This window comes from Mauremys reevesii, linkage group 10, assembly GCF_016161935.1.
Source record: "Mauremys reevesii isolate NIE-2019 linkage group 10, ASM1616193v1, whole genome shotgun sequence".
NCBI classification, from domain to species: domain Eukaryota; kingdom Metazoa; phylum Chordata; order Testudines; family Geoemydidae; genus Mauremys; species Mauremys reevesii.
The window spans coordinates 33,606,054-33,627,792 of NC_052632.1; the positions used below are offsets into that span (position 1 = coordinate 33,606,054).

Sequence of the window (21,739 nt, forward strand, 5' to 3'; positions counted from 1 at the left end):
TTAACATTATAAACCTGAATGCCTAATTATACCAGAAATTACAGGGTTCAATAGAAAGTTTGTTATTTTCTTCTGAAGGAAGCAATGTGATTAGATGTGAGCAGGCCATAACAAAGAAGTTTGCTTTGAACAGACTGAGTGAACACTTTCATTGTAACTATGTGACAGATTTAGGGGCACCAGGCCTCAGCACTGCTGGCTCATGGAGTATTCAGTAACTCTCCTTATTAATTTTTCATGTATAGGGTTCAGACTTCAGCAGTTCTGCTTTGACTTTTGAAGGTGCTGGCTGGAGAAGTCAAAGGGGAACTTGGCTGAAACTGCTGAGCCTCATGTGACTACCAATTGACACTGGAAATCCCTCCCCCGGTGAGTAGAATGTGAGTTGCCTGAAATCCAGTCCCACCTTACCTAAAAATGGCCCAAGTTTACCAGATTGGTTGTGAACCACAAAAGTTCACTGCTCCCCTCAGTTCTAGTGCCTACTACTATCCAAACCTTCCCTTAACATATTTTCTAAATATGAGCCTAGCATCTTCTCTTCTTGCACCTCACCCACTGAACAGTGCAATGAGACAATAATGAAGGTTGCTTGGCATTGCAGCAAACCTCGTTTCATACACTCTTTGAGGGGGGAATCCGTACTAATGTTCTACAGAAAATAGAGCCCATTTGTCATCTGCCCTCTTTGGTTTGTCATCTACTTGCTTTATTCACCCATATGCTTGAATAAAGCAAGATATTATTTACGTACCTGATCGAAAGCCCACTGAAGTCAATGGGAGGTTTTCTGTTGACTTCCGTTGGCTTAAAAGGTTTTAAAAGCCGCTTTTCTGTCTTTGGCTATCAGCTATCCATCTGGATTCCACCACGCTGAGATAAGCAAGTAGCCTTCTAGCCAGATTTAGGCTGGACTCACAGCATTAATATCCTCAGCATCAGACTCCGTGAATTTCTGAGAAGGTCCAAAAAGCCCAGTGATGTGGAGTCAGCCTTCTGGACTCCACTCTCTTTCCTTGCGCATCCCCACTGGCTTCTGTTATGTCAATGACAGGAAATAACTGAAAATGAAAAAATACTGGCAATGAATCACTCCTATAAGACTCATTCCCAGATTCTACGAGAAACATTTACTAGGGAGTTCAATGGAAGGCCAAAGCTAAATCAGTGCATAAAGAATGCCCAGTGAAAATACCAAGCCTAGTGCCATTGACACCATTAAGAAATGTAAATTTATGCTAGAGAATGTATCTCCATTTCATTTTGATCTGTGTTTTTACCATTCAAATAATTATGAAATGTCTATATAACACGCCAGGGCGTTTATGTAACTGAAGAGCCTCATTGAATTTCCTGGAATCAAACCCTCTTCTGAGATCATGCATGTTTACTATTCCCTTTCTTCAGGTGGAGCAACCTCCCTCACATTCACTTCATAATGTTCCAGTTGAGTCCATGATCCTGCAACTGGCTTTGTTTGTGTGAAGTTCTCCTCCCATGTGCAGACCCACTGAGGTCAATTGCAGGATCAGAGCCTAAATTCATATTCTGAAAACAAAATTTCTGTTTTAGCTAAAATCCTATCACTCTCCCCTTTTCTATAACAGTCCATCCTGCCATGAAGACAAAAGGGAGTAGACTTCTCTACTGGATCTGCAGAAGACCATTTGCTTTTTTAGAGAAACAAAGGTTTGCAGAAAATTTAAATGGAATCTATCAAAGGCATTTCTAATGCACCTATCTCTGTAACATCTAAGCACTGTTAAAGTAGCATGGATATATTGGTAAGGATTACTTCAACATTAGCATCAGTTTACTATCCACCCGGCCTCTCTTTTGGGGGTTATATCATATGTTTGCAGGGAAATGGCCCAGATGCTCTGGTGGGTCTTTTCCATCACTCACTTTAATGATCCTATATAAATGCTTGCTAGGACATTAACCTATAGGAGCTTATCCAATCTTCTCCCTCAAAAGCCCACCACATTTACACTACTAGTATACAACTATTTGAAGTTTCTTGCTTTACATGAAAATAGTAATTGAGGGCCTAGTTCTGAAGTTCATACACAGTAAAATGCCCACTGAGGTCAGTCGAGGGCCTGAGGAAGGACGCAGTGGCTTTGAGAAGGAAAAAGTTACAGCAAAAAGGGAGGACACTTTAGCCTACATTTGAGGAATGCACAGGCCTGACTTGCACATGCTCACTACCTGCATAAATCAGGGATAGTTTCCCCACATGCCTATGCAGGAGCTCCCTCTGGATTGTAAGCACACATTGGGCATTGGGCATGGGCAGGGATGGTGTCCCTAGCCTCTCTTTGCCAGAAGCTTGGAATGGGCGACAGGGGATGGATCACTTGATGATTATCTGGTCTGTTCACTCCCTCTGAAGCACCTGGAATTGGCCACTGTCGGAAGACAGGATACTGACCTTTGGTCTGACCCCATATGGCCATTCTTATGTTTTATGTCTATGTCTTATGCCCACTAAGACCTTTGAATCATTCACAGAGCATTTAACAAATCTGAGTCCTGGAGGAAAGGGGAGAATGGAGAATGGGTCCCTGATCTTGGTATGGTGACTATGTCAATGATATAGTCTATGTCAATTGACATTTTCATCATACAAATCTAAGGGAAGACCATTTGTATAATGACTGACTATGGTATAATGAAAGATTTTCAGTTCCTCCTCCTGCCCATGAACAATTTCAGTGATGAAGTAATTATCCCTGAGAGGCAGAAATCAGATCACTCTGAAACTTGCAAGTGAAATATTTTTAATGACAACTTACTTTTCAGTAATGAAAACTTCCTAAAAGTACAAGGGGGTTTGAATCCATATCTATGTTTTTTAAATTTCAGAATCACAATTAATAAGGTGATAAGGGATAGGAAAGGCTGCATTACATGTTCTTTTAATCTAGTGCATTTCTGAAATCTGCTTTTAACTTTTCCCTCCATATGCCACACTTTGGGATCCAATACACAGTCTCTCTAATTTCTCCTCTCTTCTTCTATTCCCACATAGCACTTTCTTTTTTACATATCACAGGCACATGACCACCACTCTGGCAATTGTGAAATCCAGATGGGGGATTATCAAATTGCCCTTCATCTTTAAACTACGGGAGAAGAGAATTTTCTTTGTAAATTCACTTGATGGATGTTAGTATTCTGAATAATGATAGAAACAGGATAGCAAAAGATTCTTAGGAATTTAGAAACACATGCATCAGTGCTTAATGCTCTGGACTTTTGTGAAAACATCTTCCACTGGAGCTCAGAGATTGGGGAATAGTGAGAGAGGGACTCTGGTGGTGATGTGATGGGTGGGGCACATTACATTTGTATTATATTCATGTTGCTGCTGGAAGAATGTTGTTTTCTGTGGGTAATTGCCAGAGTCTGTTTATGTATGAAAGTAATGTTAAGAGTTTGTCAAAGGTGCCCAGAGCTTGGGTTGGGTGCTCTTATGTAAGGTTGCATGAACAGGCAAAATAGATTGTGCTTCCTGCTGTTCCAGGAAAGTAAAGCTCCACCTGTCTTCAGTTCTCATTAACAGGTTCAACTAACCCCCAAGGCTTTTGAAATTAAGTCCACCGGTTTAGAAGGCATATATTTCCAACAGTTTCCAGTCTGTCATAAATCCTTAATCACACATTACTCAGTAACATTGGCCACTGTGACTCAGGAAGTGCAAGACCCAGGACTGTGAATGCTCCAGGCACCTTGCACCCTCTCCCCAAGACCTGACTCTATGCTTTTTCCATTGATACTATTTATATGGAAGGTGCAGCCTTCCAACCCTGCACCTGCATCCAACAGGGAGAGTCATCTTCAAAGAGATGTTTCTCCTTCCATTGTATTGTTTTGTTTATGTCTAGAAGAGTCTTGTTTTCTTATTATTCCTTAGTAGGGAACTAAAGGGAACAAGATTGTAAACACTGGCTGATGACATCAAAATTGATAACATCTATACATCATAATACAACAAAAGTCTAATAACCTCTCTTGTATGAGAAAATCCTCTGTTAGCCAGCTGCCTCTCCCAACCCTTTTCTCTCTGAAAGTTAGCTCAGTAACAAATTCCCTCTGGCTGGGCCTGGACCTTCTCTGAGCAATCACTTTTTATTCATCTTGATGGAGAATTATTTACTTGGAAACTATTCCAGACTTTTCCATTACTCTGGTGGGCCCAATGCTGCAGGGTGCTGAGCATCTTTTCCAAGGTGCTGAGCTCTTGTAGCTCCTACTAAAGTCTTTTTTTGTTTTAATCCACTCCCCACATAGCAGCTGACATGCATTTTAGCACGTTTACTATTGTTTCCTCCCCATTTTCTTTGTTCCCTGTCACCCTCTAGCTTTCTTTTCCTTTCAGAGGAGAAACCACTGGATCTACTACTAACTGATAAGAGGGAGTATAGTAGAGAAATGAGTGTAGTAGAGAAGCTTAGAAGTAGTGGCCATGAACTACAATACAATATGAATGCAAAATAGTGAGGATTGGGTCATCAGGAGGCAGCGTGGCAAGGAAGAGGTTCCCAGGAGGCGGCGTGGCGAAGAAGGGGTTCCCAGGAGGTGGCATGGAGGAAGGGATTCCCAGAAGGTAGCATGACGAGGAAGAGGTTCCTAGGAGGCGGTGTGGCGAGGAAGAGATTCCCAGGAAGCAGCATGATGAGGAAGGGGTTCCCAGGAGGCAGTGTGGAGGAAGGTGTTCCCAGGAGGCGGCATGCCGAGGAAGGGGTTCCCAGGAGGCGGCGTGGCAAGGAAGGGGTTCCCAGGAGGCGGCATGGCGAGGAAGGGGTTCCCAGGAGGCGGCGTGGCAAGGAAGGGGTTCCCAGGAGGTGGCGTGGAGGAAGGGATTCCCAGGAGGTGGCATGGCGAGGAAGGGGTTCCCAGGAGGTAGCGAGACAAGGAAGGGGTTCCCAGGAGGTGGCGTGGAGGAAGGGATTCCCAGGAGGTGGCATGGCGAGGAAGGGGTTCCCAGGAGGTAGCGAGGCAAGGAAGGGGTTCCCAGGAGGCAGCATGGCGAGGAAGGGGTTCCCAGGAGGCGGCATGGTGAGGAAGAGGTTCCCAGGAGGCGGCATGGTGAGGAAGAGGTTCCCAGGAGGCGGCATGGAGGAAGGGGTTCCCAGGAGGTGGCATGGCGAGGAAGAGGTTCCCAGGAGGTAGTGAGGCAAGGAAGGGATTCCCAGGAGGTGGCATGGCAAGGAAGAGGTTCCTAGAGGTAGCATGGTGAGGAAGAGGTTCCCAGGAGGCGGCATGGTGAGGAAAGGGTTCCCAGAGGTAGCATGGTGAGGAAGAGGTTCCCGGGAGGCGGCATGGTGAGGAAAGGGTTCCCAGAGGTAGCATGGTGAGGAAGAGGTTCCCGGGAGGCGGCATGGTGAGGAAAGGGTCCCAGGAGGCGGCATGGCGAGGAAGGTGTTCCCAGGAGGTAGTGTGGTGAGGAAGGGGTTCCCAGGAGGCGGTATAGCGAAGAAGGGTTTCCCAGGAGGAGGCATGGCGAGGTAAGGAATGGTTCACAGGAGGTGGCATAGCCAGGAATGGGTTAATAAATGAATGGGTTCAGAGGGCACAACAGCACCAGGGGATTGGATTTCAGCAAAACAAATATTGAGAAATTAAGACTGGGGCCCTGTCCAAAACCCACTGAGTCACTGGTAAGACTCTTTGGCTCTATCAGGAGTTGGACCAGGGCCCTTGGGAGTAAATATAATGGGAGGAATGAAATAAAATCCATCTGTCTAGCAAAGGCTGCCAAATCCTAAAATGGACCATGAGTGCAGTGGAGGGTAATGTGCCCCCCTCGAGCTTGTGGGGGGCAGGGCAGCTGTTCCAGGGTAGTCATTCAGAATGGGGCCAGGCATAAGGATCATGGACATCCCGCCACAGGTTCTCTGCTAGTAGAGTGCAGCTTAAAGTTCAGGACAGGTGTCTTTTGGAACCCTGCTAGGGGAGATTGCCCAAGAGACATGGTGCCTTGGCCCAAACCCTCCTTGCCCAGTGCTGCTCACGCTTTGGGCTGTCTTAGGTAGCTCCAGTTACTTTGTGTCCTCCCCTGCAGGTGGACGTTGCATCACTGGGAGCCTGCAGCCTGGAATCCACCACCAAGGCCAGCCAGAATGAAGGCACAACAGACTAATTTTCAAAAGGGGAAAGCAAAGGGATGCCTTCCAATGTCTGCTCCATACGCCTGACTTCCATTTCAAGAAAAACAACAGGATAATTATTTTTAAAAAATGACCCACTGGACATCTGGAGAATAGTGGAACTGTAAGCAGCTCTGGGTTTCTGCAGTGTAAATCTTCCCAGATGATATTGATCACTGTCTTTGCTAGAACAATTAAATCAGTGGCCAAAATGAAAGCAGCACATGTAATGGGTCCAACTGAGGCTGGCACTTGTGTTGGGGGAAGAGGGAGGAGCACTCAAAGGCAGGGTCACACTCCCTATACTCTGAGGGCAGGGATTGCTCCCACCTTGACCCCCCTCCCCATGGAGGGGACGTGGGGGAAGCAGGCTGCACCACCCTAAAGACAGTGTAGGCTATGTACAAGCCCCTGTGCACGGAGAAGCTTGTGTCTGAAATGCAGCTCCTTACCTGAATACAGATCTGCAGCAGCCCCAGGATGTTTCGGTGCCTAATTGGCACAATTTGGCTCAGTGTGTTTTGACTTCAGTGATGCCTTTGTTACACTATCTCCCAAAAACTCACTCTCAGAACTAGTCCCAATTGGCTCAGATAGGAGTACAGTCACATGGATTAGTTACTGGTGGAGGACCGAAGACAAATTGTGGGGAGGGGCTTAATAGGTAGTACAGGGAGCGGGGCTGGTCCTGTCTAACATCTTCTTTCATGATCTGGAAGAAGGAGTTAGTGACACATTTGTATAATCTACAGAAGATACTAAAATGCACTCACTCAGGCTGGCTTTAAATTGGGCAGTCCCACTTTGTCCTTTATTGTCAGTGTTATGGTGGCTGATGGTGTCTTCTTCACTGAAGAGTTATTATATATTATTCGTATTGCGGTAACACCTAGCAGCCCCAGTCATGGCCCAGAACCCATTGTGCTAGGCACTGTATAAATACAGAACAAAAGGATAGGCCCTGCCCCAAAGAGCTGATAATCATTTAATATTTGTGGTTCTGTTTTAGAGCAAACTCCCGTGACAGTGTTTGAAGCACTGTCACAACAGGCAGCTCTTATTTTCATAGACACATGATGGAAAAGCCCTACTAGCCCGTCTTCTGCCCTGGTGGGATTGTTCCCTGCAGTCCACTGTCCATTACATTATTGCATGTCCCAAATGATGGTGCTTCCATCACTTTTCTTAGGAGACCATTTCTCAGTCTAACAGACGGCCCAGCTAGAAACACTCTCCCGATATTCAGCCTTAATTGAGTCTGATTATTTAAAAACCATGAAAAAAATTTCCTACATCCTAAATGGTTGGATTGGCTTCTATAACAGAAATGGAATGAAAGTGCTAGATTGATAATAAGGAGTTCGGGATGGAGCAGATAGGCCCCACGCTGGCACTGAGAGCATTGAGGAGAGCTTATGGATTCAGCCAGCCCCATCCTGCTACACCAGCAACAAATGACTGGCATGGAGAGAGGAGTTAAAAGAAGGAGACCTAGTCCAGTTCAGGGCTGACCAGGAAGGAGAGCAGAGCTCTGCTTCTTCCTTGATGAGGGAAGTCTGGTTCCGGACAAGAGCCTGAGCCAACGTGCTACCTGAATGAACCTCCCCATGGATGGGATGGGTAGGTCAAGGAAGACAGACTAAAAGGATTAACTGCACAGTGACAAGCCCTGGGTAGAAGGGCAGGATCCTCTTGACCAATCCTCGGGTGACCCTGATTTTAAGTTCACTGCCATCCTTTTATTTTGGACTCTGCTACCCTGGAAGGGGTAGGATTCAAATGTGCCATAGCTGGAGGGGCAGCATCCAACAATGGGGACCTGCAGCTGGGTGCACAAAGTGGGGGCGGGGGAGGTTGCCTAGGCAACCTGATTACAGGGCTCAATCCTACCATCATTATTTTATTGTAGTCACAGACACACACACATAGATGATAGGTTCCTGCTCCAAATAAACTTCCAATGTAAATAACAGATTTACTATTGTCTTCCATGTGACTAATTTCATGAGTCATATGAATAAAGATTGCACAATTGGGCCCTCAGTCTTTTCTGACAAAGAAAACAATTAAGATTTTTGAAATCACAACTGGAAACAATCAACCACCGAGGTGGACATTTCAATTATGCAGAATTCCACCCACAATCTGCAGACACCATAAAGGCGGCCAGTCTGGCCCAAAATATTTATATGCAAAAGCATACACAGATGAAAGATAGGATTGCCTAGAAGTTACAGAATGAGATTGGGAGGCCAGACGCTTGTGTTCTGTTTCTGGCAACCCCTGACTTGCTAAGTAGCTTTGGGCAACTCACTGTCTTCACTTACCCGTACATAAAATGGGTATAACAAGCAGCTATTGATTTATGTTGAGGGAAATATCTGGATCTATTGACTGAGGAAAACATGAACACAGTGGGCCAGACTGACCCCAGGTGTATTCTGTGGAGCTCCTGAACTAGCATAATGTTGGCTTGTCACTAGTCTCACAAACATGGGACATCTCGTGGGGGGGGGGGGTAGCAACAATGAATTTGCCAGGAGCTCCCTCCTCTGCTTCCTTTTCTTCCAGACTGTGGAAAGGCTAGGAGCTCTTTTAGAGATAAGAACCGAAGAAAGACAGGCACTTTATCCTGTAATACTGATACCCTTTAAATTCCAACCAGATCAGTCTCCTCCTCTTCCCCACTGGAGGGAATTTGATAGTCACTTAGTGTTATTTATCTCTCTCCATGAATATTGCGCACACACATAAGTGGAACCAGATTCAGACAGGAAAAGCAGGACATTTGCTCAGTCCTGCTTCACTGTGCCCTTCCTTTCTGTCTCTATCATACCTATTTTGAAGGGCATCACCAATAATCATAATCCTGTTATCTTTTAATGCCTTCCTTATCTCATCATCAAATTTCATTCCACTGTCTGTCCTGCAGTGAAGGTGCATAGTGCACTAACATTATAAGTCCTCTAATCCTTCTGTTATTTCAACCCAAATTGATTCATTATGGCTCTCTTGCGCTGACAAGTGCAATTCCTTCCACTATACATTTTCACTGACATACAAAACTATACCTCTGGCTTCCTTTCTCCTCTGTTATTCCAGGATATCAGGTGGCATTGAAATCTAAATTCATTCAGGTCTTTCACACTACTGCGACTCTTGCTTTCTGCATAACATTATCTCACTTCTTAATTTATATTTCAGAGTTTCAAATATTTTACTTGGAATAGCTAATCTAGCCAGAATCTAGAAAAGCAAAAATATTGCATCAGGTTCCGGCCTACTCAGGGGACAGGTGATGTGATATAGACTCTTTCATCAAGATGACCCCAATTCTGGAAAGCATGTGCTTAAGTCCCACTGAAATAAAATTTTGCAGATGACACAAAATTATTAGGTCAGTGAAGACTGTGAGGCACTTCAGAGGGACTTAATGAACTTGGTGAACAAGCAACACAAAGCAGATAAAATTCAATGCACAGGATAATGCACATCTAAAAGATTAATCTGAATTACTCCTTCACATTAGTAGGCTCTGTATAAACTGTAACAGTGCAGGACAAATGCATGTGGATCATTATACACAGTTTAATTAAGACGTGTACTCAATGTGCAGCCGTGTTCAAAGGTAACCAAGATATTAGGATTTGTAAAGAACAGTATAGAAAATATTGAAAATATTATACAAATCAATGGTTTGCTCACACCTGGAATAATATGTTTTGTTTCAGTCACCATATCTTCAAAGGATATAGCAGAAATAAAAAGGGTTCAGCGATAGATGACAAAAATTATGAGAGGCTTGCAAAGATTTGTGTATGAGGAAAGATTGAAAGACTCAGACTTTAGAGAGGAAATAAGTAAGAGGGGACACAATAAATATATACAAAATAATGAATGGTGCAGAGAAGAAAAAATGGGTTCTTGTACTTACCCTTTCTCATAATAAAAGAATCAGGGAACATGCAATGAGATTGAAAGTTAGCATATTTAAATTGGTAAAATTACACACACACGCGCGTGCACACACACACACTTACTTACTGGCATAATTAACCTGTGGAATGCACTGCCACTAGATATTATTGTGGCCAAGAACTTAATAAGATTCAACAATGGATTATACTTTTACAGTAACTCCTCACTTAATATCATCCTGGTTAACATTGTTTCATTGTTACGTCACTGATCTATTAGAGAACATGCTTGTTTAAAGTTGCACAATGTTTGCTTATAATGTTGTTTGTCTGTGGGGGCTTGGAACCAGGGTGGGCTGGCAGCCCCCCATCAGCTCCCCTCCACCCCCACCAGTGCTCAGGAGCGCCGCCAGCTTTTTTGCCGCCCTAGGCGGTGGAAGGTCCCACCCCCAAAATGCTGCCCCCGACAGAGGCGGTGGAAGGTCCGGCCGCTGCGGTCGGCGCCCCCCAAATGTTAGCGCCGTGGTTGCCTAATGGGTTGCGCCGGCCGTGCCAGCACCTCCCGCCTGCCGGTGGCCCCACAGATCAGCAACTCTCCCATCCCTCCCTGTGCCTCCTGCCTGCAGCAATCAGCTGTTTCACAGCATTCAGGAGGCTGGGCGGGGAGGAGCAAGGACACTGCGTGCTCAGCGGGAGGGGGTGGAGCAAGGGCGGGAAGAAGCAGGTTGGGGGTGGAGTGGGGCAGGGCCTTGGGGGAAGGAGTGGAGCAGGGGTGGGCCTGGGGAAGAGCTGGGGGTTGAGCACCCCCTGGCACTTTGGAAAGAACAGCAAGAGTTGGATGATCCACCCTCTTTCACCCTCTGACTCCACCACCTCAACCAAGCTTCACAATCATCATTGCTGAGTACAGTATTATACTGTTTTTTAAAAAATTGTTTAAAAATTATACTGTATATGTATATAATGTATCCTGTGGAAAAAAATGCCCTGGAACCTGACCCTCCCCTATTTACATTAATTCTTATGGGGAAATTGGATTAGCTTAACATCGTTTCGCTTAAAATCGTATTTTTCAAGAACATTACAACATTAAGCGAGGAGTTGCTGTATATGGATAATTGTATGATATAAATCCTTATGTATTGGGACATAACCTGACCTCTAAATGTCAGAGGGTTAGAAAAATACTTCTCTTATGGACAAATTTTTCTATAAAATTGTCCAGTATGAGTTTTCTTGTACCTGCCTTCAAAGCACTTGGTACTGTCCAGTATCAAGAAGCAAGATACTAGACTAGGTGGATCACAGGTCTAATCAGATACAGCACTCCTATGTAACTCTCTGTGGTACTATATCTCTGCTGAAACAACAATTTTCCTCTTTTAATGTAGTCTCATACAGGCCACAGTGACATCATACATGTCAGAGGAATGTTTAAATAATGACCTGGTAGAACTGAATTCTGTTCTGAGAAAGGACAGGAGATGGTGTTATGATGCCATCCAGTGGTAGTGTGACATCAATGCTTCTAGCATGCATAATGACATGATGAGCCAGCCAACAGGAAGTAGGCGTATGAGCCTGATTCCAGATGAGCGGAACTATGTGTAGGATATAGTGCTGGAGTTCCAAGAGGTGTCAGAGAAGTCAGGTGACTGTAGCATCGCACACCTGCTGACACAGAGGAAATTGTGACTATCAAGCAGCAGAAGAACATACAACAGCAAATATCTAAATAAAAGAAATAAGAGGAGGCAAAGCAGGATGAGGAAGCACTGCAGCAGAGGATCATCTGCTTTCCTCAGGCCAGGCGCAGAGGTTGACCTCAGGTATATTGGTGTATATGTGAATTTATTCCAATGGAGTTACTTCAGATAGACACCACTATACCTGAAATCATGTGCCTAACTCACTTAAGTATTTTTGAACATTTTACCCTTGGGTTCCCCCTCTCCCCTTCAAGGAGCTCTTTAGGTCAATATGCAACAGAAATTTCAGACAGTCACATATTCCCTGAAAGATTTAAGATTATACTGATTGGAGGAAAATACTGACAGAAAAGGGAATTAATGTTCATATTATAGCTCAGGACAAAAATCCTCAAAGAATGATAAATCAGTAAGATGTTTTAATTGTAGGTGACTTTGATACAGAAGCCATGTAAATGACAGAGCCCTTCTATTGACTGTTAGAACAGTTATACAAGTATGATTGTCGTCATGCTCCAGTACCTAACCAATGGTGGAATTTTAAAAAGGAATGACAAAGCTGATTTTCAGGAGGGGTAGGAGAGAGAAATACAGAGCTTCATTCATGCATTTTATGAGAAAAATTGCATAGCTGGTTTTAAAAATGTCTTTTTTGTGTCCTTGGTACTGGTGCTGTGCTTCTTGGGGCTACAGATGACAGTATTCTTCTATCCAGCATTATCAGCCCAAGACATGAGAAAAGGCAAGACCTCCTTGAAGAACAAAGACACATTTTAAAGTTGGTCTTGGGAAGAAGTGAATCACTTATGCAGATGTCATACAAAATACTTCAAGTTTCATAAGGATCTGATAATCCATAAAATATTGGTTGAGGGTTAAGCACCAGACCCAGCAACCTGACATTTTTCAGACTTAAATGGCAAGCCCAGTATGTGGTTGTCTTCAACACCGTGAACTTGATCTTGACTGCAAATTTTAATCAAATTATTTCCATGCATGATCCCCAGCTGTGTAACAGAATGGTGGAGGCATCTCGTTATTTTAAGGCCAGTGCTTTCTTTCAATTAATAACCTCTGGGAAAATCACCATAGTTTATATCTGTCTTTCTTTTTTTTTGCTTTGAAGAACAATATTAAATTTTCATAAATATAAAAACTACAGGGAAATACATTTAATAGTATTCTCTTGTTTAAAAAAACCCAGTCAACCATCCTTTTCCAGAATGCCATTGTTGGACAACATTGAAGATAAAAACGTGGACATCCCAAAGGTCTTGTAGATCAGTGATGAGTCTTTCCCTCATGGGCCAGAATGATTCCAGTCCTTGTTGCCGAGTTCTAAGAAGCCATAATAAGAGGACAAAAGCCCCCAAAGTGCCTGAGATTCAGAGAGGCAGGACTGATGTCAAGTCATTTCTGATAACAGTGGCTCATACCAGCATCTTCAGATTCTTATGTGGAAGGTACTGCAAAGAAAAAAGAGATTAAGAGGTATCAACACTTGTCATTATACAAGGAATTTTCTTGAAGAGCCCATTTTAATGGAGAAAAGTGGGAAGGGACGGATCTGATCACTGATCCACCATGCCCTTTATCCAAATATGGATGTTTCAGAAGGAGGTGAACTGCGCCAACTGCACAGTGTTATATGTGAAAGGGAAATCCCTTCCTGACCCTGTGGTAATCAGTTTATACCATGAAGCATAAGGTTGGATTATACTTCTCTTAGAGTGCCTAACAACTAAAGGGATCAGATACCAAAATGATGAATGGATGATGGGATTAAAAAATGGCTGCCATGTTGAAAGTTTCTACTGGTTTGAGAAATATTCCCTATACTTAAAATAGGGTGTTTTACTGGAAGCGCTAATATCTTCAATTGTTTTAGAAATGACCCTCATAGAAAGATAGTGAGAAGCAGTGCTGGCCACAAAACTATTCCACCCTTTTAAAAATCCAGACACAGTATTTGACTTGCTGACCTTCTGCAGCAGGGAGTTCCCTTTCCAGTTTCAATCAGTGTGTGACAGGAAGGTAATTCATGGCACAAAACAATAGCCTATCTAGAGATGGCCCTGGGGAAGGAAGCTGAGATTCAAGTATGAACTCTTCCAAAACTTGGACCTGTCTAGATACAGGGGGAGTTTGGTCTCTCAGAGATGGGCCCAAGTAGAAAGCTTAGCCTTGGTTATTGAGAGTTCAGTGGCAGAAGGTTTTGAGATCTGCTGTTTCAGTTTGGATCTAACTCATTATTTATCAGATGAGGGGTGTCAATGTGCAAATTGCATGCATTTAATTGTAGTGGCTAATTTACTTCTTCAAAAAACCACTTAAGCATGTGTTGAAGTCCTATTTTGCTCAATCAGGTGCTAAAGTGCTTTGCTGAATTGGGCCTTGGTCATTAATGACTGCCAGCATGGAGACCCAGAACACCGCAGTATGACACTATTTTTCTACCTGCTGGAAGGACGATCTTCTAGGAAAAGCTGTGTCGGATGTTACATTGCCTTTCCTCTTTCTGCAGCTCAGTCAAGAAACAATGGGCTGGATTCATTCCAGGTACAATTTCACTAAGTAACTGGAGATATGGCAGGAAAGACTGTTACCTGGTCTCCTCTTTGCTTAGTGTTGTGTGTGTTTGGGGCTGGTGGGGATGTTCTGGCAGTTCTGCTGAATGTGGAGAAGTTTTTATTTGGGGCAATCTCAGGAGGTCATTATTGGTTAGATCCCTTAGGTTGGGATCTCAAAGTCCCGGCCCGCTGGCCATCTGTGGCCCGAGAACCTCCCTACTGTGGCCCACAGAGGAGAGACGCATGCAGCCACATTGCTCGCAATGTCTGCTGCAGGCGCTGCCCCCCACAACTCCCATTGGCTGAGGGAGAGGGACAGAGATACCATCACTAGTGGCTGGGCAGAGTCAGCCATGGAGGCAGCGACACTTTTTTCCACAATGAATATAAACATGTCAAAATGCCGAACACAACTATCTGATGCACACCTTGCTGCAATCCTGAAGGTGTCAACTGATCAGTCACTGAGGCCAAACATCAATAAACTGACAGAACTGAAGAGTTGCCAGGTGTCTGGCAAACACTAAAAACCCTCTGGCAGGCGAAGAATTGTATAACGTTGTATGACAGTTTTATTATTTCTAAGAAATTCAAAATAAAAAATACAACAAGCATTTTCTTTTCTGAACATCATCTTCAGTCACATTGTTGGCCCGCTGGGAGGATTTGAGGACTGGCACTGGCCCTAAGGTAAATTGAGTTTGAGACCCCTGCTTTAGGTGACTAATATTCAGCATTGGGTGGGGCTGGTATTATCTACTGTGGCTAGACTCCAGGACAGCATGTTAACTTATTTGCCACTAAACATTACACAACTCCACAAAGCAAGAAGCTACCAGAGCTATTGATGATTAAACATATGGCACATAGAGGTATAGTCTGGTACATCACTGTGTCTAGCTTTTTGATAGCATAGCTAATAAAGAGGTTTGAGAGGTGCTCTGTCTTTTTCAAACCCTTGCCCTTTTTTAACAGGTGCAGAGGGCCACAGACTGTGTGGGTTGGGAGGGGGAGAAGGAAGGGACAAGATTTTGGGAGGCAGAGAGCCAAGCTCTGCAGGGTCTCCTTGTACACTGCATTGCTCCTACTTCCCTGCCAATCATGCAGGAACAGAGCTGGTGGATTCACCACTACACTAGGAAGCTTCTGCAGCCTCAGGACAGTAGTAATAATATCTAGCTCTTATATAGCACTTTTTATCAGCAGATCTCAAAGCACTTTACAAAGGAGGTCAGTATCACTATTCACATTTTACAGAGGGGGAAACTGAGGCACAGAGAAGTTAAGTGACATGCTTAAGACCCAGCAGGCTGGTGACACCCAGGTCTCCTGACTCTCAGTCCAGTGCTTTTATACACTAGGCTACACTGTTTAGTAATGGCCATGAAATGGCCTGGGAAGAGATTCTTTCTCTTGGCCTCCAGAAAGAAACCCAACTACTCAAACTGTGTGTTAAATATCAGTACTTGGGGCATAGTGATGCTATTCTGAGGAGGGAAAGTACTGCCCTTTAAAAAGATTTTCACCATGTTATCGTGGATGAACAGCTCTGGAAGCCTGGCTTTACAGGGACACTTTTATAGAGGGGGAATGGATAGAAAGCATCACACAGCACAAGTTCAAACTCAAAACCTCAATGTATCATAAGAAAAAAACCGGTTGCATTTCCCAGTAGTAATGTCATATTTTCCTTTCTCCTTGCAATTAAGCTAAGTAAACGCAGGGTGGTAATATGTTCTTAAAGATACAATCAAAGCAGCTTCAGTTATGGAGTAACATAGCAGTAGTGATTTAGTCCAATATTGTCACAACTATGATTTCTAGAGCTCCTTTCCATTGTATTGCAGTTGAACTCCAGAAGTTCTTCAAAACCACTAACCCAAGGCTCAGTCTACCAAGCTGTTCTTTAGAAATTTTAATTAAAGAGACTTTTGGTTCTGGTTCTGGCTGTAAACCAGATTACAGAGCTATGCTCATGAATGGATGACAAGGTCAGCCAGTTTAGAATGCATCCCTGACGCTGGAAGATTTCATTAGTCTCTCAGCAAGGAACATTGCGATGTCTAACACTCTCTTGTGTGTATAAGCCCAAATTCTGCTCTCAGATACACTCATGTAAATCTGGAAAAACTCTGCTGATTTCAGTAGTGTTGATCTGGATTTATACCAGTGGAACAGAGAAGAATTTATTCCAGAATACAGTATATACAGTAGAGTAACTGATTCATTCATAATTCATAATTCATAATTTCGTGTAGCTCACGAAAGCTCATGCTGAAATAAATTTGTTAGTCTCTAAGGTGCCACAAGTACTCCTGTTCTTTTTGCGGATACAGACTAACACGGCTGCTACTCTGAAACCATTCATAATTATGGTGCTGTAGGGAGTGGAGGGCGGAGTTACAAACCAAGACCTATGGAATTCAGGGGTATCTTATATTCAAGCTCTGATTCAGACCAGAAATTTGCAAATGGCTTCAATCTTTGTGCTGGACTGAATCAAGACCCTAATACTGGATCTGAATGTTGCCACCTGAATCTATATCAAACAGAAAGACAAGAAGAATGCAAACTCATTCTGGAGTTCATATGACATCGGCAGAATATAAACAAGTTACTGAGACCTGAGGCTGATGGAGCCTTAGCATCATGCTCAAGTTCTGAAATGACATCTGTACTTCCATTCCATGGGATGTTTAAGATCCAGGGCTGGACTCTGCATTTGTACTTGCTAGTTATCTGTAGGACAAGTCCTGTCCTGTCAAGTCCTGTGGTTTTTTGAGGGGGAGGGGTGGGGGAGAGGGAATGTCCATATTCCTAGAAATATCTGCTCAGTGAGCCAAATTCAGTCCTGGAATAAGATAGATGGAACTGCACTGACCTCTTGGTGGGAAGGCCTGCTAATACCAGTGCTTAATTTGCCCCAGTAGGTCCTCTGCAGCGTCAGAACATTTCAGGGTCCCTGAAAGGCCAGGTGAGACAGGTCTGTTTGTGTTTCTGTGAGGATTGTGTGAGTGGGACCTCTGGGTCTGTCATCAGCCCTATGTTTGAAGTGTATTGCGTGGTTAATCCCCGCTGGTAGCAAGGGGGTGGAGTTAAGTAGAAAAGCTTAGTACAGAAGTCAGTTGCCAGCAAATTCAGCAAGTGAATAGGAGCAGCAAAGAGGGGAATTTAGAGAGGGAATGTGAAAGGCTTTCTTTCTCAGTACAGTTCTACATTCAGTACTGTGATGGCAAGCAATGGAACACTGGTTGTGAAGATTCTGAAAACAAAGTGCTGGCTAGGTAAGTGATATAAGGGCGAAAGTTTTGATTTGGTGGAACATTACCCATAGAAGATGGACCAGAAGGGGCTGTACAGTTTGGATGGCTTCCATTCAGAAGAAGAAGAAGAACCAACCTTCTAGAGGACAGTCTAGGTAGAATATCCGGGAGCACATTAAACTAACAACAAAACTGGAGGTGAAAAGTAGGAACAAATGAAACCTCATGTAGTAGAAAATCCTGATGTCAAGAACAAACTTATTCAACCACCGAAGAGAAGAAATTCTTTAAATTGCCTATATCCCAAAGCCAGAAGCCTGGGTAATAAACAAGAGGAATTGGAATTGCTCATTTATGAGCATTAATTTGATCTAGTTGGTATTACTGAAACTGGGTGGGAAGAGTCATATGATTAGAATGTTACAATCAATGGTTATGACCGATTAAGGAAGCATCAAGTAGAATAAAGGGGATGGAAAGTGGTATTCATAAAAAATGGCATTACCTGTTTCCAAGTCACTGACAACTCACAAGCAAATGATCTTGTGCTTCATATAAAGAACAAGATTGGATACTAGTTGATGTCTGCTACTGAGCACCAAATCACACTAGGGAACAGGATGACTGGCTCTTTAAGCACCTATCTAAAATGTGTAGGAAAAAAAAGTTGCATTATCATGGAGGACTTAAACCTGAATGATATGTACTAACTAGAGGTCTCATGCTGCCAGTACAATTTCCCTACCCACCACCTGGAATGTTATAGATGACAATTTTTTAACTCCAAAAGTATTGCATCCAACACAGGAAAATTCAATATTAGACTTCTTGACAAATAAAGAGGAAGTGATCACAGAATTAAAAGTTAGTGCTTGCTTAAATTAAAGTGATCATGACTTGATTGCATTTGTTATTTGCAAACAGAATAAATCCACAACCAGTAATATATATACTTGGTGCTTTAAAACAGTGTCTCTCAATCTTTCCAGACTACTGTATCCCTCTCAGAAGTCTGATTTGTCTCACTTTCACCTCACTTAAAAGCTACTTGCTTACAAAATCAGACAAAAGCGTCACCACACACTATTACTGAAAAATTGCTTACTTTCTCATGTTTACCATATAATTATAAAATAAATCAATTGCTATATAAATATTGTACTTACATTTCAGTACATAGATCAGTATAAACAAGTCATAGTCTGTATGACATTTTAATTTACGCGTACCCCTGGTCGCTTTAAAAGGGCAAATTTCACAAAGCTGAAAATAATTATGAGCCAAATCAAATGGGAGAAAGAATTTAAACAGAAAAATATGAATGATAATTGAGAACTGTTTAAGAACATTTCACTAGATACTCAAAAAGCCACAATTCCAGAATTGGGAAAGAAGGCCATAATAAATAAAAAAAAACCCAGGCTGGCTTAGAGGTAGTAAAAGCAAAAATAAAAATTAAAAACAATATAACAAATGAAAAAAGAGGAAGTTGATAGCAATGAATATGAATTATAAGATAGAAACTGTAGAAAACCAATAAGAGATGCAAAAGGACACAAGGAGAATCTATTGCCAACAGAGTTAAGGACAGTCAGAAGAAAATTTTCAGTGTATCAAGGAAAAAAGGAACCCTAACAGTGGTATTGGTCCATTACTAGCTGGAACTAGTAGAACTGACAACTGTAATGCAGAAAAGGCAGAAATGTTCAATAAATATTTCTATTCTGACTAGAATATTTGGGAAAAAGCCAGATGATATATTCATATCAATTGAAGATGAAATATTTTCCACTCCAACAGTAGCTAAGGAAATGCTAGACAGTAACTACTGAAGTTAGACATTTTCAAATCAGCAGGTCCAGTTAACTTGCATCCAAGAGTTTTTAAAAGAGCTGGCTCAGGAGCAACCTGGACCACTAATGCTGATTTTTAATAACTTTTAAAACTGGGGAAGCTCCAGAGGATTGGAAGAAAGCTAATGTTGTGATAAATAGCTTAAAAGGGTAACCAAGGTGACTCGAATTACTATAGATCTATCGGACTGCATCGATCCCAAGTAAAATAATTGAATGGCTGATATGGGACTCAATTAATAAAGAATGAAAGAAGGGTAATATAATGAACGCCAATCAACATGGGTTTATGGAAAATAGATCATGTCAAACTAGCTTGATATCATATTTGATAAGATTACAACCTTGGTTGATAAAGGTAACAATGTTGACAGAAGTTGGTCCAATAAATGATACCTCATCCACCGTGTCTGTCTAGATGCCTCTGGTAAGGCATTTGACTTGGTGCCGCTGAAGCTAAACAAATTCAGACTAGAAGTAAAGAACAGATTTTTAACAGTTAGGGTAATGAACCACTGGGACAATTTATCAAGGGCTATAGTGGATTCCAGAATTTTTAAAATCAAGATTGGATGTTTTCCTAAAAGATCTGCTCTTGCTCAATCACAGCTATTGGATTTGAAGCAGGAATTAATCCAAGGAAGCCCTATGGGTGTTATGCAGCAGCTCTGACTAGATGATCAAAATGGTCTCTTCTGGCCTTAAAAATCTAAATCTATGGCACAGGCAGATATGGTGCACCCAGTGATGAGCTGCCAAAATCTTAACAACCGGTTCCCTATAAAAAGTTCTGATTTAAGGGGGGTAGGGGCCGGAGCAGTGGGGAGACATACTCGTGGGGCCGGGGGCCCCTGCAGGGCCTGGGGCAAATTGCCCCATTTGCCCCCCCTCACAGCCCTGGAGCTCGCAGCCTCCCCCCTTACCTTGCCGGCAGCTCAAAGCAGCAGGACGACTCAGGAGCTCAGCTGAGCTGCCCAGCTACTGGCCATGCTGCGGCTCTGCAGGGTGGGGGAAGCGGGGGAGAGCTCGGGGGAGACATCCTCGTGGGGCCGGGGGCCCCTGCAGGGCCTGGGCCAATTGCCCCCTCCCCTCTGGCCAGCCCTGGAGCTTGCAGCAGTCCCCCCTTCCCCCCACCTTGCTGGGCCACTCAAAAAGCGGCAGCAGGATGACTCCCGAGCTCAGCTGAGCTGCCCAGCTGGTGCCGGCGGCTGGCCAGGCTGCAGCTGGGGGGAAGCGGGGGAAGGGCCCAGGGAGCCTCAGCCTCCCCAGCTGGGAATCCTGGGAGCAACAGGATGGTCAGGCCCATGGACCGGAGTTCTTTTCCCACCTCCTGGCCCTTTAACAACCGGTTCTCCACGGAGGTCTAATTTTAGCAACTGGTTCTTGGGAACCGGCTCCAGCTCACCACTGGGCGCACCCCATTCTGGACCGTTAGCCTGGAGACTGTAAAATACAGATTGCATTTGTCAAAGAGCTTCCAAATTATTGATTTTGAAAAAAAGGGGTGTTAAACCAGTTTCAATTAAACTCCAGGGCTAGCGTACCTAGCAACTCCCCTAACCCCAATCTCCTTTAGCACTCTCAAATCCAAGTGCCCAGAACCTGCTCCATGAACAAAGAAAACCCATCTATTGCTTGGGAAAGCATTTTTGTTAGGGCTGGTCAAAAATTTTCCATCACAACTGTTTTTGATGGAAAACGGGGTTTTTGAGTAAACTAAATTTTGCACAGAAAGCATCTGGTTTCCAGGGAGAAATCTCAATGTTTGTCTCAAAAAAAAAAGTTTTTAATTTTAGAGTATTAGGATTTTTTTAAATGACAATAATGTTTCTGCACCCATTTTTTCAAACTTTTCTGCAATAGCCCTCCTGCTCCCCCAGGTCCCTGACCAGCTTTAGTCTTACATCTTAAGATCTGAAAAATCTGCATTGTGGGACAGATCCTGTGAGATGCTAAGTGCCTCTTGTGAGGTGGCTTCAGTGGAAGATGAGAGCCCTCAACCTCACACAGGATTGGGCCCAAGGTGTAGACTGTTCTGCTTCCAATGGATTAAGGCAGATGATGAAGGTCCAGAGATGGTACATCTCCCATCAGGATATATTCTTTTTATCCTCTCTATTGTTTCCCTGTCTGGTTTTGGCAGCTCTGGCGTGTTGCTAATATCATGTTTTTCTCAAGACCCGTTTCAAATTGCTACGCTGTGTATCATCCTCAGGCCTTAAAATAAGTTTAAGCTTCCATGATGATTTATAAAACAATTTCCTGTGGAAAA

The 21,739-nt window shown here is 43.4% G+C and overlaps 1 protein-coding gene across 10 annotated transcripts in view; it reads right to left on the minus strand.

Annotated features, from left to right (window-relative positions):
• Positions 1-963: 963 nt before the first annotated feature.
• The window catches only part of CIB2 (calcium and integrin binding family member 2), a 141,904-nt gene continuing 121,128 nt past the window's right edge, over positions 964-21,739 (minus strand). For 9 of the 10 annotated variants that reach the window (XM_039491934.1, XM_039491939.1, XM_039491932.1 and 6 more), the window contains one exon: positions 12,211-13,247. In XM_039491934.1, the coding sequence (XP_039347868.1) occupies positions 13,226-13,247 (22 nt within the window). In that variant the 3' untranslated portion in view covers positions 12,211-13,225. Of the gene's footprint in view, positions 1,062-12,210; positions 13,248-21,739 lie in introns of those variants that run through there. The other variant, XM_039491933.1, reaches the window with a different exon arrangement.